Source organism: Molossus molossus, unplaced genomic scaffold (genome assembly GCF_014108415.1).
Source record: "Molossus molossus isolate mMolMol1 unplaced genomic scaffold, mMolMol1.p scaffold_m16_p_19, whole genome shotgun sequence".
Classification (NCBI taxonomy): Eukaryota; Metazoa; Chordata; class Mammalia; order Chiroptera; family Molossidae; genus Molossus; species Molossus molossus.
Window position 1 is genome coordinate 25,603,887 of NW_023425354.1, and position 15,842 is coordinate 25,619,728.

At 50.4% G+C, this 15,842-nt stretch overlaps 2 protein-coding genes across 2 annotated transcripts; one reads left to right on the forward strand and one right to left on the reverse strand.

The window, feature by feature from the left end:
* Nucleotides 1-1,683: 1,683 nt before the first annotated feature.
* EME1 (essential meiotic structure-specific endonuclease 1) lies at nucleotides 1,684-8,154 on the reverse strand. Its single transcript, XM_036269461.1, has 9 exons — nucleotides 8,130-8,154; nucleotides 6,521-7,311; nucleotides 6,312-6,436; nucleotides 4,843-4,932; nucleotides 4,630-4,751; nucleotides 4,329-4,455; nucleotides 3,492-3,607; nucleotides 2,112-2,301; nucleotides 1,684-1,860 (listed from the first exon to the last, which is right to left on the reverse strand). Exons 2-9 carry the CDS (start codon nucleotides 7,284-7,286, stop codon nucleotides 1,684-1,686), a joined length of 1,713 nt encoding a protein of 570 aa, XP_036125354.1. The 5' UTR covers nucleotides 7,287-7,311; nucleotides 8,130-8,154.
* A 65-nt stretch (nucleotides 8,155-8,219) lies between these two features.
* Nucleotides 8,220-14,384, forward strand: MRPL27 (mitochondrial ribosomal protein L27). Its single transcript, XM_036269122.1, has 4 exons — nucleotides 8,220-8,274; nucleotides 10,343-10,474; nucleotides 10,875-10,942; nucleotides 13,980-14,384. The coding sequence occupies exons 1-4, from the start codon at nucleotides 8,235-8,237 to the stop codon at nucleotides 14,184-14,186; spliced, it is 447 nt and encodes a 148-aa protein (XP_036125015.1). The 5' UTR covers nucleotides 8,220-8,234; the 3' UTR covers nucleotides 14,187-14,384.
* The last annotated feature ends 1,458 nt before the right edge of the window (nucleotides 14,385-15,842 follow it).

Genomic DNA, 15,842 nt, shown 5'->3' on the forward strand with positions numbered 1-15,842 from the left:
GGCTCATTTCTACTAAATGGTCAGCTGTCACTACATTTATACTTTTATGTGTCACAAACCCTTTCATTCCTCCCCGGGTAGCCAGGGCAGATCAGGAGGCAGTGGGTTGTTATTGGGGACTTGGGGACCACCACACTCAGCAAATCTAGCCTGAATCGGAGGGGAGGGGCATACCTATTTTCTTAAGGACCTCAGGCATCCAGACATTTTAATGACCATACAAAATCTCAGGCTCAGAAAGGGACTTCAGGTCTATCCAGGCTGATAGAAGATAAGGAACTTGAGGCCTTCCCGTACTTGCTTATGGTCTCCCAGCGAGGTAGAGCTGGACCCCCACTCTGGTATTCTTTCTTTCTCGTCACTTTGCCCGCCTTAGAATGCCCTGAGAGAACGGAACTCACACCAGAATTTGAGTGTCTCTCAGCCAGAGTATGGAATCTTTCATGTAGACAGATTCATGACCCACAAATAGAAATTTCACAGCCATGAGGGCCTAGGGCAGCTCCTGTGGAGTTCTGCCCCTCCTTATGTGGCTTCCACAGAACGCCTCACTTTAGAGCATTAACCCCCATTGCCAGTACACGAGGCAGACCCTTGCAAAGCCACACTGTCTGTGACAGCTGTTAGTAGTTGGTGTGACTAAATACCTCAAAGGCAACCTGGACACTCCAGTGTCAGAGACTTTGGTTTAAATTGATTCTAGACGTAGAACTATGTCTATGCAGTGAAGGGACTCAAGGAGCATCATGGCATTTAGAAGTGGTCAGGAACTGTAATGACTAGCGCAATCAAGGGCAGTACTGCCCCTCGTCTGCCAGAGTAAGTGTCCTTGCTCAGTGGCATCCTTTGTTTCGTCTTTGACAACAGTTGGATGAGGGGTCCGAAATGGCCGCGTCATGGTGCTCATTCACTGAAATCTCCCAATTGCAAGCTCCTTGCCTCTCGCCCAGGAGAGCAAGAAGCTGTTATTGTTCAGAGATGAAGAGGATGGGGCCCAGCTTTTTAGCCATAGTGGCCCAATTGGATAGGACTGCCACTTGTGACTGTCCCGATACTCTAATGACTTTTGTCTCCCAAGGATAGCTCCGTTGTGTAGGCCACACCTTACTCGGGATACACTCCACATTCCTTTAGTCTTCCTCCAAGTTCCAGAGCCACTGGTACAAATGCTTTATTGAAACGAAACACATAGTACATGAAGTAAGACAGAATACAGAAGTTGGCATAGCGATCAGACCAGTTCCCTGGCTGGTTGAGGCAGCCTCCGTGGGTCAGTGGAAGGCTGGACACCCAGCCAAGTAAAGCCAACCCACTGAGGGCATTCATGATCTTTAAGATTTGAGTCTGAGATTCTTTTGGATTTCTACAACTATTAAATATGTGTCTGAGTGGTCTGTTTGTGTTTCTTTGTGTTCTGACGGCTGACTGGGGCAGGGGTAGGGGTGGCTTGTGCAGGGTGGTTGATTTTTGCCAGGAGAGGAACACTGAACACTGGTGAAGGTAAATGCAGATATCTCGGCCAGTTGACAGGGAGGGAGGCTTTCACAAATAATGACACCCAGGAAAGTGTGGGCCTGACCCAGGCTTGTGCTCCAGGCACTTCCAATCTCTTCACTGTAGTCATGTCCCAAGGTGAGCGAGGTGGAAATCTCCAGCTTTTCATTCTGTCCCTGAGGGCTAGCTTCAGTCTGTACTGTCTAAAGAGAGATCTGGCTGCAGTGTGGTCATCTGAAGGTAGATACGCCTGGACAGCTCTGGTCCAACACGGCGGGAGGTGGCTGTCACACCTTCCCCACGGCGCACCTGTATGTCTGCAAGGAGATTCTGGCGTTCTTGCTCTGAAAAACACCGCCTATAAGCCTGAAAGTGGAAACGATCTCTTAATACCACACCATCCAGTCACCCCTCATCTAGGAAAAGGGTGTGGTGAGTTTGGGTTGGGGATGAGAACCTGTCCCCCCACCCTGGGTCAGTGTTAACTCGGATCCCAGCAGACCTGCACTGTTGACCGACAAGGCAGTCTTGGGCCCTCACCAATGCTATCTGCGAAAACCATCTGGGAGTCCCATCAAGGTCATGGGACACCGGGCAGGGCCCCTGGAGCACCATACCTGGACCAGGAGCTGTGGGGAGGGGTAGGCGGCCACAACAGCGCTGGCCATTTCCAGGCTGACTCGGTTCAGCTGCTGGACCTGCCTCCTCCAGACCTGAGCAAGCCCCCTGCCAGCACGGTCCACCTTTGCCCCTCCGGCCCAGTCACTCTCCAGGCAGAAGGAGAAACTAGTTTGCTCTCGGAGTTTCCTGCAAACAGCACAGATGAAGAGCTGAGTCACTGGTTACTTTCCACACCAGTCCCCTTACCTGGGAACTTAAACCCCTCCCTCCAGTGACCTTGGAAGAGGTGGGCACAATGTTATATCTTGCTCACTTTGGGCCCAAGCAGTGCTAGTTGCTGATTCCCTTAAAAACATCTACCCAGAAACATGGAAGTAGGGTACAGACTGGCAACCCTCAGAAGAGGGGGTGGTGGGGCTAGGGAAGAGATAAACCACAGAACTTATATGCATGTAGGCATAACCAATGGACATGGACAACAAAGCCGGGGATGGGGAGATGGGGAGGAGGGTGTCAATGGAGTAAAAAAAAGGAGAAATATCTGTAACAAAAAAAAAACAAAAACAAAAACACCATAAAACATCTAGTCCTTTTCATTAAAAGAGTAGGTACCAGAGTCTGTTAAAATTGGGTTGACTGACTAGAGGCAGTGCACAGGGTCAAACGCAGGGACTGGGTATGAGGCAATGTGCAGTCTAGCTCTGGTTCTTCTAATGCCTCAGTTCCCTCAGGTAGAAAACGAGGGACTGAAGACTAGATTGTCTCTGAGGTTTCTTTCATTTTAAATTCTAACATTCCTTGTGCTAAGAAGGCTACAGACTTTATTTTATGAGAGCCTATCCCATTGTGACCTGACCTGTGATGAAGCCCTGTAACTTGGCTTCCTGGTGAAACAGTGCCAACCTGCAGAACACAAACACATAAGCTATAGCAGGACATTTCATAAGCTATAGCAGGGCTGGGTCTGGCTGGTGTGGCTCAGCGGTTGAGCACCGACCCGTGCACCAGGAGGTTCCCGGTTTGATTCCCGGTCAGGACACATGCCCGATCCCCAGTGGGGGCCATGCAGGAGGTGGCCAGTTGATGTTCTTTCTCATCAATGTTTCTATCTCTCTCTCCCTCTCACTTCCTCTCTCTCTAAAATCAATAAAGAGAAAAAAAAAGGAAACATCAATGTAAAATAATTAAAAAAATAAAAAGGCACTGGGCTTGGAGGGCTCTTCCCCAGCATTCCGTGTGGGAGGCCAATTCCTGCTTCAAGCTTGAGACAACAGACTGACAGCAGAGTCCAGGGGAAAGGAACATCATCTTTGGGTAGCAGAACTTCTGTAAAGGACAAGACCCAGCAGCGGGGCTGGGATTTCCGGGGCACATACTTGAAGGGCGCCTCTGCCACAGCCTTTGTGAATGAGCACGCGAGGTCAGCCAACTCCTTCCAGCTCTGCACGACGTGAGCCTGGGCGTGTGTGTGCAGCTGTAGATCCACCAGTGCCTGAAACCAAAGGCAGACAGGCTGGAAGGGCAGTGAGCCTACTCTGAAAGTGTTCTCCCTCCCTGTTCCCTGAGGCTGCACCCCAGCTCCTTGGCTCCTGTTTGGCCCCTTCTCTCCTATTTAGTGCCAAGACAGAGAGTACTAGCCAGCAGGCATTTCACTCTTTTTGTCCTTAAGAGGACATTTTTCCACTTTTTTGTTCAGGTAGAGTGAGAGGAAGATAGAGAGAAACATCGACGTGAAAGGGACACATCGAGTGGCTGCCACCCACACGACCAACCAGGGCCGGGGACAAACTGCAACCAAGGTATGTGCCCTTAGCGGGAACCGAACCCAGGTCTCTCTGGACCGCAGGCCAACGCTCTAACTGCTGAGACAAACCGGCTAGGGCTTCACTCTTTTTAAATAGCAAATTGGATTAAATATGAGTGGGTACCCTGCCCTGGCTGGTTTGGCTCAGTGGTTAGAGCGTCAGGCTATGGACCAAAGGGTCTTGGGTTTCATTCCTGGTCAAGGGCATGTACCTGGGTTGCAGGTTCACTCCCTGGCTCGGGTCAGGGTTGGGTGGGAGGCAACCAATCAACGGGTCTCTCTCACATTGATGTTTTTGTCCCTCTCTCTCCAACTCTATTTAAAAATCAATGGAAAAATATCCTCAGGTGAGGATTAACAACAAAAAGAGCGGGTGCCCAGCCTGATTCAGGCAACAGGATGTTCTTACCTCCTCCATGTCCACCCTGGACACCATGGGCCCTGTGTTGGCCTCTGGTGGTCTATGTTTCTTCTTCTCCTTGGCCTGTTCTCTGTTTGCCACTCCCTGTTTCCTTCTCTTTGGAGGATATGGAGCACTGGAGCAGGGGAGGAAATCAAAGAAGGCTGGCACCTTCAGGCTGAGCTGAGGCAGAAGAGGTGTGAGTAGACTGGACCACAGCATCCCACAGGGCTTGGCTGGGATGCTATCTGGCAGAGGGACCCAGATCTGGGATGAGTAATTTCACCCTTTGGTGAGGACAAATTCAAACCTGAAGTATCTCTCCTGATCCACCATCACCAGTGACAGAGCTTTCCCCCCTGTCCTCGCTTTGATGTTGGTTACAAAGCTCCGAAGTGTTTCCTTCCCTTTCTCGGCGCTGCCTAGACTTCCCTGCATAAAGGGGCAGAACTGCATTAGTGCTTGCTTCCTAGTGCCAGCCCTCTGTCCTGTGCCTCAGCACCATCCCTCCGGCTCTGCCCACCTGCTTGAAGTTGTGGATCATGGACACAAACGCCTCTGCCAGGAGCAGCACCAGGACCATCGGCTCCTCCACCCAGCCCTCCTCTCCATCCTGCCAAAGCACCCGGAACCCAGCAGAGGGAGGCAAGTCAGCAGGTGCTCAGCAACTGTGAGAGAGACCCAGGCCTTCTGGGTGAAGGAACTCACCCCCATCAGCCTAGCCCATTTTGCTTTATTCTTTTTCTTCTGGAATGAAGTCATGGTGGCAAGAACCAAGAACCATGATCCCGTCCCTCCCCAGTCCTCAACTATTCAGCCTTGGTATACTGCACCTCAAAGGCAATGGTTAAGAAAGGAACATTAGCGAGTTGAAATAGGCTGAGAAAATTATGAGATCCAAACAAGAGAGCAAAAAAATAACGTTTCATCAATAGACTCTTGAAAACGAGGAGTGTTGTGCTTCGGATTTGCAGGTATAGGAGCTATAGTGACCTGGGGCGCCTGGGCCAGGAGGGGAACATGTACTGTGTGCCTATGTGTTTGCCTATCTCATTTAGTCCCCACAATGGGGGGGGGGGGGGGGCGGGGCGGGACTGAAAGGATCGTAAGTGTCCTCATTTTATACATGAGGCACAAAGTGATGAAATAATTTGCCCAGGGTCATAGCAATAAAGCCACGAGGCTGTGATTCAAACCAAGCCCACCTATTCCTAAAGCCCAGTTAGAGAATTAGGGATCCTGTGCAGATTACCTTCCCTCTGCACAGATCCACTCTCCACCCTTCCCCACTCTGCTCTCAGCCCAAGGAGGAAGCTCTCTACAGACCACGTCACAAAGTCTGCATGCCTTCCGGCTGGTGGCCAGTGGAAAATCCAGCAGGAGAACGGAGGAAGGGAGGAGTGTGAAGTCAGGGTAATCTTCCCCCTCACTCCCTCCCAATAGGGTCACCTGGGGTTTGCTACACTCCCGTTGGAGGTCACGCTTCTTTCAAGGCAGTCTTCTCTACATCTTTCCTTCTGGTTTCTGGTAACCACTTTCTTCCCTAATCCCTTCAGGCCTAGACATGTAACAACTATGGTAACCCAGTGGTATCCAACCAGGGCGATTTTTCCCCAAAAGAAACATTTGCTGTATCTGGGGACATTTTTGATTGTCATGACTGGGGAAGGTGCTACCGGCATCTAGTGAGTAGATGGCAGGGATGCTGCTAAACCCTCTACATTGCACAGGACGGCCTAGTACAACAAAGAATGATCTGAAATGGCAACAGCACCTGAGATAGAGAAACCTGAGTTGATGCTGTCATTGCCCTGAAGTACTGCATTGTCCCTTGTAGTTTCCTTGTACCCTGCCCATGCCTTGGAAAACAGTCCCTTTATTAAATCCTCAAATTATCATACATAGAGTGTACCATCTGTTTTCCTGCTGAGGCCTTGACTGATATGTGTAAGGGGTAGGAGAGGGGAGACAGAGCCAGAAAACCCCTACCGCAGCTGGCTCAGCCCTTCTCCTCCAGGTGATGCTGCAGGGCACGGCCTGGGCCTCAATCACACAGCAGCACTCCATGGACTGCAGTGCTCCGAGGAGCTGGCCCCCGCCTTCCATCTGTAGAAGCACTGCAACAGACAGGAAAGGGCTGTCAGTGGGTGGCCCAGGAAGCAGAAAACTGAGCACCGCGTGAAGACAGATGCTAGGAGGACCTGGATCCAGCACCACCACGATGTGTTTTAAGCATTCTTCTGGCCTCTGAGCTTCCGGCTTGTTAACCAGTGCTGCCTTTTTTTTCCTTTGCGGGTGTCTCAGGGTGCTTTCCTTCTGGCATGCCTGTGAGCCTCTCCTCTGGACCTTCTGACTGTGCTTGGTTCCCTTCTGAGGTAGGGGGACCTCAGCATTTGCTTTGGTTCCTGTCAAACTGAAGCTCTGGAGAGGGCAGGTCGCTTGGGAGGCTGGAAGCTGATGGCATGGACTGTCTCCTAGAGGGCCCTTGTTATTTGATTTACACCTCCCTGAGGAATCACGGAGGGGAGCGTCAGGGATCTGTGGAAAGGGCTGTTTATTCCAGTCACATGACACTCCTTCATTATTTCGTTGATCCAAAATGCTTTTAACTGGGGAGCTAGAGTCCTCAGGGCTCAGCTGCTTGTGGGTCGAAAACTTACATGTAAGTCTCTCAGCCAGGGGGACAAGTTCTTCCTCATCCTCACTTCCACTGCTTAGCACTTGGACTGGCTGTGTTTGTGTGACAGTTTCAGCTGTGTCTAGGACAGGTGGTGGATCTATCAACCTTGGTGATGGAGGACAGGAGGCTTCAGAATCTGAGGTGTCAACGACTACAATCTTCCCCTCCCTCTGAGGCTGCCTCCTGTTTGTTGAAGATGGTTCCTTCTTCAGAAAGGCAAATACTGGCAACGTCTCAGAGTCACTCTCACTGGGCTCCAGTGAGAGTGTTGATTTCTTTAGAGCCATCAATATGTGCTATCAAATTAATTACCTAAAAGACAAAGAAAGGTGTGACACAGACTGTGGCGTTCAGTTCAGTCCACTAGATATGTTCTATGGCCAAGCTCTATGGAGATAAATATGATATGGAGAAATCGGGCATGTCCCCAACACATTCAACTTGGAACTCAGAACAGCTACGCCTGTAGTCTAACAGGAGCCCTCCTCAAATCCTTTCTAGCTCAAGGTGAGATATAAATGAAGTGGAGACTACTAATACAAAATGTTAATGGGGTAGTAACAAGATTCAGCCACAAACATTGATCTTTGCATACACACCTGGTGTGCAACTACTGTGTCGTGTGCGAGAACCATTCTTTGAACAAATATATATACAACACTGGAGGTGTGAGGAGGTGAGCCATGGAATCTTTCTGGGCTTCGCTTTCTTTAGTAAAACAGGGATAATGACAACACTACTGTATACGGTTGTGAGACGTAAAAGAAACCATGCCCCTTCTGCAGAGCTTAGCACAGTATCTGGCACACAGTCCGAGCTCCGTAAAGTATGCTCAATGACAGGAGGGGCTGATCCCTGTCCGCTCGCAGGCCCTCGGTAGACTCCAGCAAAATGAGAAAGTGGGCCAGGCGGACCCTGCAGGGCACGCTCGTCCGCCAGGCGGGTCCCTCGGTTCATCCGCACCCGCGGCTCAGATCCCCAATCCCCTGTGGGGCAGTGTCAGGAGGGACGCCCAGCCCTGCCCCGCACCCGCTCCCGCACCCGCTCCCGCACCCGCTCCCGCACCCGCACCCGCTCCCGCACCCGCTCCCGCACCCGCTCCCGCACCCGCACGGGGGAAGCTGGCTCACCTGCAACTTCTCCCGCTACTCTTTGAACGGCCACGCAGGACCCGGAAGTAGATCGCCCGGTAGCGGAAGCAGTTTCCGGAGACCGCCGGGGAGCGCACGGCAAACATGGCGGCGTTGGCGTGGGCGCTGGGGACGCGGGCAGCTGGTAAAGGGACGCGCGGCGTTCCGGGGCGAGGGGTGGAGGTGCCGCGGAGACCTTGCAGGGGGCCCGGGGCGGGTGGAAGCCGCTCCCTGCCGAGGACCCTGGTTCCGGGCGTGGGGAGGAGTGAGCGGGGCCCACGAGGTTCGGGGGCCCCGGCTGTCGTTGATCACGTGACATGCTGAGCTGTGGGTGGTAGTTCGAGGAACACGTGTCCTTCCCCTGCCTGGCGGGCAAACACAGCTTCCCTAGCGGCTGGTGACGCGGGCCCGCCGCTCCCCTTCCCTGGTTTTGTTCGGACACTTCCATCTGTAGAGACGGTTACTAACGTTGGCGCAGCGGAGCTCAGGGCGCTCTTGTTCGCTCAGATTGGGGACTTAGCTTGCCAGACACTGGGGATCCCAGCACACGAGAAGACAGTCTCTCTCCCCTGGACGGTGCTTTTAGTGGATAAGCCAGTACATGAGCACATCAATAAAATGTTGTAAATAGTGCAACTGCTGTGAAAGCAAGCGAGTTGTGTGTCTGTGCGTGTCTTTGTTTAGGTTGAGTGGTCAGGAGAGCCCTCTGAGGACGTAGCTTAACATCTAAGTTAAAGCCTGAAGGATGACTGGACGCTTAGGTCTGTAGAGAGTGCAGAGCAAGAGTGATCTGACTCAATTTTATATTTTGAGAAGCAAACTCTTGTTCTTATGTGAATCTAAGGAGGACAGGAGTGGAAATGAAGAAACCAGATGAAAGCTGTAACAGAGGCCCTGATAAGAGATGATTTAGCCAAGATGTTATTGCCACTGAACTTGGAGGGAAATGGATGGATTTGAGATCTATTTTAGAGGTAGAACCCATTGAGCTTGCTGGTGAACTGGATATTTGAGGTGAGCAAAGGGAAGGAATTTGCAATGACTCCTTGATTTCTCTGCCTGAGCACCTGCGTGGGTAGTAGCATCACTTACTTTGAAGAGAAAGCTGAACAGTAGGGCGAAGGGCAAAGATTTGTGAATGAGATAATGTAGGTAAAGCAAAAGCCAAGTTCCTGAGTGAACAAATGAATAGGTATTTAAATGTAGGTAGACTGTGATGCTGGGCATTTAATGTGTTGTCTAAGTCCTTATCTCAGGTCCTGTGCCCCAGTTAGGCTCTGTTCCTATTTAAACTTCAGAAACATAGGTTCTAGGAATTTACAGGCTTCAGAGACCTGCAAGAATTCTCTTATTCCTGGCATGGCCCTGATTAACCATTGCTGTGTCTGGAGAACTAAAGGCAAAGACTGCCAGCCCTGTGCTTGTCATATAGCACGTGGCTTCCATCTTGGTTAGTATGAATCTTAGTTCACTTTCCTTTCTAAAACTAATGCCATTGAGCACTTTGGAATGAGTATAGAGAGGTCAGATTAACAGGGCAGAGTGTCGGTCTTATTGGTTGGACCCGTGCTTGGTGGGCTTGCTGATGAAGAAAGGGTCCAGCCTTCCAAAATGCCCAGGATCCTGTGGGAGCCATCCTTAGAGAAGCTGTCCTTTTTGTTTACAAGTATCTGATGTGCAGTGGATGGGTGGATGGCTAAGGAAGTGGTGGGTGAGGCCAAAGCAGGAATTTCTCTCTGGGTGTCCCGTTGCTGGTTCTGTGGTCTGGCCCCTCCACAGTGCAAGGAGCCTTGAGGGCATGATGGTGAGACTGAAATAGGCAACTCTGTGGTGTCCTCTCCCTGGCTTCTATTTTGTGTTTGTTTCTCAACAGGGCTGAATGTATCAAGACCCAGGGCACATGGTGTTCTGGGTACTTTTTCCCATTAATATTTTACTGCCCAGCCCCTCATCCTCTGGCCACACACACACATACACACATCCTATGCAGTACTTACACTCTGGACAATACAAGGAATGACTTGTCTCCCTCCATGGGAGAAGGCCAAGGATTTCAGACACTCCCTGAAAACCAACACAGTCAAGTGGCATTTCTACTCGCACATCTCCTCACTCCCCCTGCCACTGCCTCCTGCCACCTCTCAAACTAGCAAATGGCCCACTGGGGCAGAGAAAGAGAGTCTGTCTGAACAACGTTTCTGTTCTCCCCACAGTTACAGCCCTGCTGAGGCCCCCTCAGGCTGCAGCTCTTGCCGTCAGATATGCGTCCAAGAAGACAGGTGGCAGCTCCAAAAACCTTGGTGGAAAGTCACCAGGCAAACGCTTTGGCATTAAGAAAATGGAGGGTGAGGGTGTGCCTTGGCTTCCACTTCCCAGCTGTACCCTGCCTTGTGCCCCTGGGGTTCCTTTGCAGAGCAGGAGAACCATGCACATGCCTGGCCCAGTGTTCTCTGTTTAGCTCACCAGAGCATTTGGCTCCAGATTAAAGTCAGACAAAACCTGAGGTGGGGTGGGGGGCCTGAGGACGAGCAGATAGTGTGAACCTTGGCATGCAGCTGGAGAGAGGAGGCTGCTGGGTGGGGGACAGGGAGCTGCTTGTGTTGGACCATCTGGGAGTTGGTTTTATCCATGGGTAAGCTAAGAGGTTGGTGTGCAGCATTTGGGCCAGGACAGCGTGGCCATCATGTTTTCTTAGCAGTTTGTTTGTTGCCCCATAGTCAGAGCACTGCTGGACTTCTCTTCTAGGTCACTATGTTCATGCCGGCAACATCCTTGGGACTCAGCGCCACTTTCGTTGGCACCCAGGTGCCCATGTGAGTTGTTCTGTCTCAGCCCCCCACCCCCATTTCTTTTCTGGGATCACCCCTCCATGTTCCTAAGCACAGTAATAATAATAAAACAGTTGCATTTATTGGGTACTTACCAAATGCCAATTATTTTGCCGGTTCCTTGGCCTACATTATCTGATTTACTCCTTACCCCATCCCTGCAAGGTAGGTAGGTATCATCTCCATTTTATACGTAAGGTGCCAGAGACTTAGAGAGTGGAGAGGCTGAAATAACAGAGCTGGGATTTGAACCCTATCTGCCTGACTCCCAAATCACTGTGTTTTGCCTTGCTATAGCATTGGGTTTCTTTTCTAAATTTATTTATTTTTTTTTATCCTCACCCGAGGACATTTTTCCATTTTTTGTTCAGATAGAGCTGGAGGGAGAGAGAGGAAGAGAGAGAGAGAGAGAGAGAGAGAAACATCGACGTGAAGGGACACATCGAGTGGCTGCCACCCGCACGACCAACCAGGGCCGGGGACAAACTGCAACCGAGGTACGTGCCCTTAGCGGGAACCGAACCCGGGTCTCTCTGTACCGCAGGCTGACACTTTAACCGCTGAGCCAAACCGGCCAGGGTTGGGTTTCTTTTCTAACCTCCAGTTCTTGGAGAAAAACATGTCTAGTGATTGGAGATATTTTTTTTAATCTTGGGAAATTAATTTTAATATATTCATTTTTTTCTTATTTCTAAGAATTCCTCCTTTACAAAAGTTCTTACTAGATGGCTGAAAGAAAGATAGAATTTAACACAATAGAATTAAATGTGTGTATTAGAAATTAGATCTGTACCAGGCAGGGATTTCTGATCAGCAAGTTGGGATTACTTTCTGAGGTAGGAAAGTTCTTTGGTAACACAGATTTATACTGTACTCTTCATATTATTTTAAAACTAGTTTAGGTCTGGCCCTTGTGGCTCAGTTGGTTGGAGCATCCTCCTGTACACCAAAAGGTAGTAGGTTCGAGTTTCAGTCGGGACATACCCAGGTTGTGAGTGCAATCCCCAGAGAGGGTGCATATGAGAGGCAACCAGTCAATGTTTCTCTCTCATATCAATGTCTCTCTTTTTCTCTCCCTTCCTCTCTCAAATCAATTTTTAAAAAGTTTAGTTTCCTTTGTAATCAGTGCCCCCACACCATACCCCTTTTTGACCAATTTTATTAGGAACAGAGGACTGATAGTAACTTAGTCATTTCAGAAATACTAATCCGTATGTGAATTGATTGTATTTGTGTAGCTTTATTTTTTGGAACTTGAGACATTGGCTTTGTGGCTCTGTTAACTCTTGGGACTTGCTAAAATAATGACAAACAATAATAAAAGCCAACATGTTTCATAAGGTATTCGAAGTATTCTAAGCTCTTTATGATTATTAACTCATTTGATCCTCAGGGTGACCCCGTAAAGTAGTTAATATTATCCCTATTTTGCAGAGAAAGAACTGAGACTCATTGAAGTAAAGTAACTTGCTCAGATCAAACATAAAAAGTAGTAGTGCTGGGATATGAACCAAGCATCCTGGCTCCAGAGTCTGTTCTTTTAAACAGAGAAATAATAAATAATGCTGGACTATGATGATGAAGATTATCACATATCCAATCTCAAGTTTTAAAAGAAAAAAGCTAAAATATATACTGTTTAAAGACTACAGACAACTCACAGTTTATTTAGTCACTTTGCTCAAGTTTCTTGTCTGAAAAACAAAGTTAGAAATAGTACTTACTAAACAAGGTGGGAATTAAATGAGTTGATGGATATAAAAGGGCTTTATTATTTTTATTTATTTATTTTGGTACGTGCCCCTAGCGGGAACCGAACCCAGGACTCTCTGGTCCGCAGGCCAATGCTCCAACTGCTGAGCTAAACCGGCCAGGGCAAAATATTATATAGAGCTTGGAACAGTGCTTACACATGGTAAGCACTATATATAAGTGTTACCTAATATCATTGTTCTATTAGCATATACATCGTCCATACAGCCTTGGTCTATTCTTTTAATAAAGCCTAAACATTATAGATCACTATGTAAATGAAAATGTATGTCAGACTAGTGTTTAATATGACAACTTCAGCCCGTCCGATGTGGCTCAGTGGTTGAGCATCGACCCATGCACCAAGAGGTTGCTAGTTCTATTCCCGGTCAGGGTATTTTCCCACTGATTTTCAGATAGAGTGGGAAGGAGGGAGGGAGGGAGGGAGGGAGGGAGGGAGAGAGAGAGAGAGAGAGAGAGAAACATCAACGTGAGAGAGACACATTGATTGGTTGTCTCCCACACAACCCTGATCAAGGCCAGGATTGAACTGCAAACAAGGTACGTGCCCTTGACTGGAATCGAACCCGTGACTCTGGTCCATGGGCCATCACTCTAACTGGTGAGCCGAACTGTCAGGGCCTCCAGTATTTTTGAAGTGTAAGTGAAACATGTTCCCAGAGGCAGGGAACATTTTCCTGGGGCTGTTTTGGAGATTTGTTCAGTGTGGCTTATGGCCAGCTTCACAGACCTGAGTCTAGGACCTGGACTGAGCAACCACCTGGATTGGCTGTTGTCTTCTTTTCCTCCTCTGTCATGGAGTCGGTAAAGAAGTAGCAGGCAAGCCCTGGCCGATTTGGCTCAGCGGTTAGAGCGTCGGCCTGCGGTCCGGAGAGACCCGGGTTCGGTTCCTGCTAAGGGCACGTACTTCGGTTGCAGTTTGTCCCCGACCCTGGTTGGTCGTGCGGTGGCAGCCACTCGATGTGTCCCTTTCACATCGATGTTTCTCTCTCTCTATCTCTTCCTCTCTCTCCCTCCCACTCTGTCTGTACAAAAACTGGAAAAATGTCCTTGGGTGAGGATTAAAAAAAAAAAAGAAAGTAGCAGCAGGCAGGGCAGTGTCAAGCAGTGGGAAAGGGACCCGAGATGGAGCTTTCTGAACCCTTTCCTTTGGTGCCAGGGTCTGACTCCTTATCAAAGTCTGTCCTGCAGCCCCAGATGTTCCACCTACCTGGCTTTCCTTGTAGCTGAACAGGTCTGTGTGTTGCAGGTGGGGCTGGGGAAGAAGAAGTATCTGTACGCCCTGGAGGAAGGGATTGTCCGCTACACTAAGGAGGTCTATGTGCCCCACCCCAGCAACTCGGAGGCTGTGGATTTAGTCACCAAGCTGCCCAAGGGAGCTGTGCTCTATAAGACTTTTGTTCACGTGGTTCCTGCCAAGCCTGAGGGCACCTTCAGACTGGTAGCTATGCTTTGAGTTTCCAGTCAAGACCGTTTGACAGAGACGAGCCCCGGTGAAAGGAGCTGGTGGTACCAGAAGTCAAGGGTTCGGGTGACAAGGCCTCCTGAGGAAGAAAAGTCTGTGAAGTTACTGGCTCGGGAACCCTTTGGATACCTGACCTGGGGCCAAAAATAAAGTTAACTGGAGTCATGAGTCTGTGCTGTTTGGGGACAAACCTGGATGGGGCTGCTTATTGATTTGTTGGTCTTTCTGCGTGTTCTCTAGTGCACACCAAGGGGCCTCCAAGCAGGAAAGGCCTGTCAGAGTGAGCACATGACAAGAGGGGACTTCCTGTGAGGAGGGGATCTAAAGCCCATCCCCCGGAGGGGAAGGAAGAGGGGAGCTCGTGCTTGAGGCTGTCACTGCTCCTTCCCCTCCTGGACCCCACAGCGGTTGGGCTGGGCCCTGGGAGGAGTGGGTGGGCCAGCAGGAAGCTCCTTGGTCACGTTCCTTCTCTGGAGCTGCGTCCAGCGGGAGCTGGGTTGGCAGCCCCAGCAATGGCCACATGGCAGACCCCTTCCTATCTCTGCTGTCCAGGGCAGAAAAGCCCCATCTGCCCCGAAATACTGAGGCCCTTCTAATGACAAGACAGAACGAGTGACAAATGGGCTTCTTCCTGCTCCCCTGGAGAGACTCCCAGCTCACATTCTTTGCTGGTTCTTATCACAAACCATACACAGCAGCAAAGAACCTGGCTTCAGGAGTACTCAGTGGGGCGGGCTTTCATTGTCAACCCTCCCCAAGACCTTTAGAGGCCTGGTTTGGGTGGAAGGGCCCGGAAGGATCTCAGCTGGCGCTGATGATTGCCCTGGCCGTGGAGGTCGCTGGTGGTAGCTGCAGCCCCAGAGGGCCCCTAGAGTCCAGTGGCTTCCTTCCAAGGACTCTCCCTGCCTTGAACTTGTCATCTTGTTCTCTCAGGGCATGACCCCAGGTTCTCCATCTCCTGCAGATCCTTGGCAAAGCTGACTCGATTTGTTGAGATTCACTTTGGCTTCCATGTGGAGTCTCATGTACCAACGCCCATCTAGGGGAGATTGCTGGGGATGTCTCCACAGGCTCAGCGCTGTCCCTGCCAGCCCCTTGGAGAAGCTTACTCCTACATAGTGGTGTTTCCCTGAGTAGGGCAGGGGGCTGCTTCCTGGGGTGGGCGAGCAGAGCTATGATTGGGTGGTGCAGGCAGTGACATTGGGGCCTCCTCACAGCTCGGTGGCAGCTGGAGGGGTAGGAGAGCAAAGGCATTAGCCATCCCTGACACCCCACCCCATACACACACATGCACCCTTTCTTGGGACAGCTGCTTTGTCTCCTCTCCCCCAGTGCTGGCTCTTCCTGGGAACGAGCTGAGTCCCAGAGCTGCCGGCTTTCTGGAAACCCTTCTATGGGAGACCGTCCTTCATCACAGGGAAGGCCTCCCTGGCCTGGGTCTGTAGTCCTTCCCTCTACTCGAAGGGGTGGAGTGGGGCCTCCAGCCAAATCCTGGGGCTCTCCATCAGTGGCTCTTCTTTGCCCAAGAGCTTCTAACTGGGCATTGTGTGTAAAAGAGGACTAAGAAAAAGGCTCAGTTCTCCAGCACACCCAAGCTGGACAGGTTGAACATTCTGTTCACCTCTCTGCAAGTGCAGAGCCTGGAGT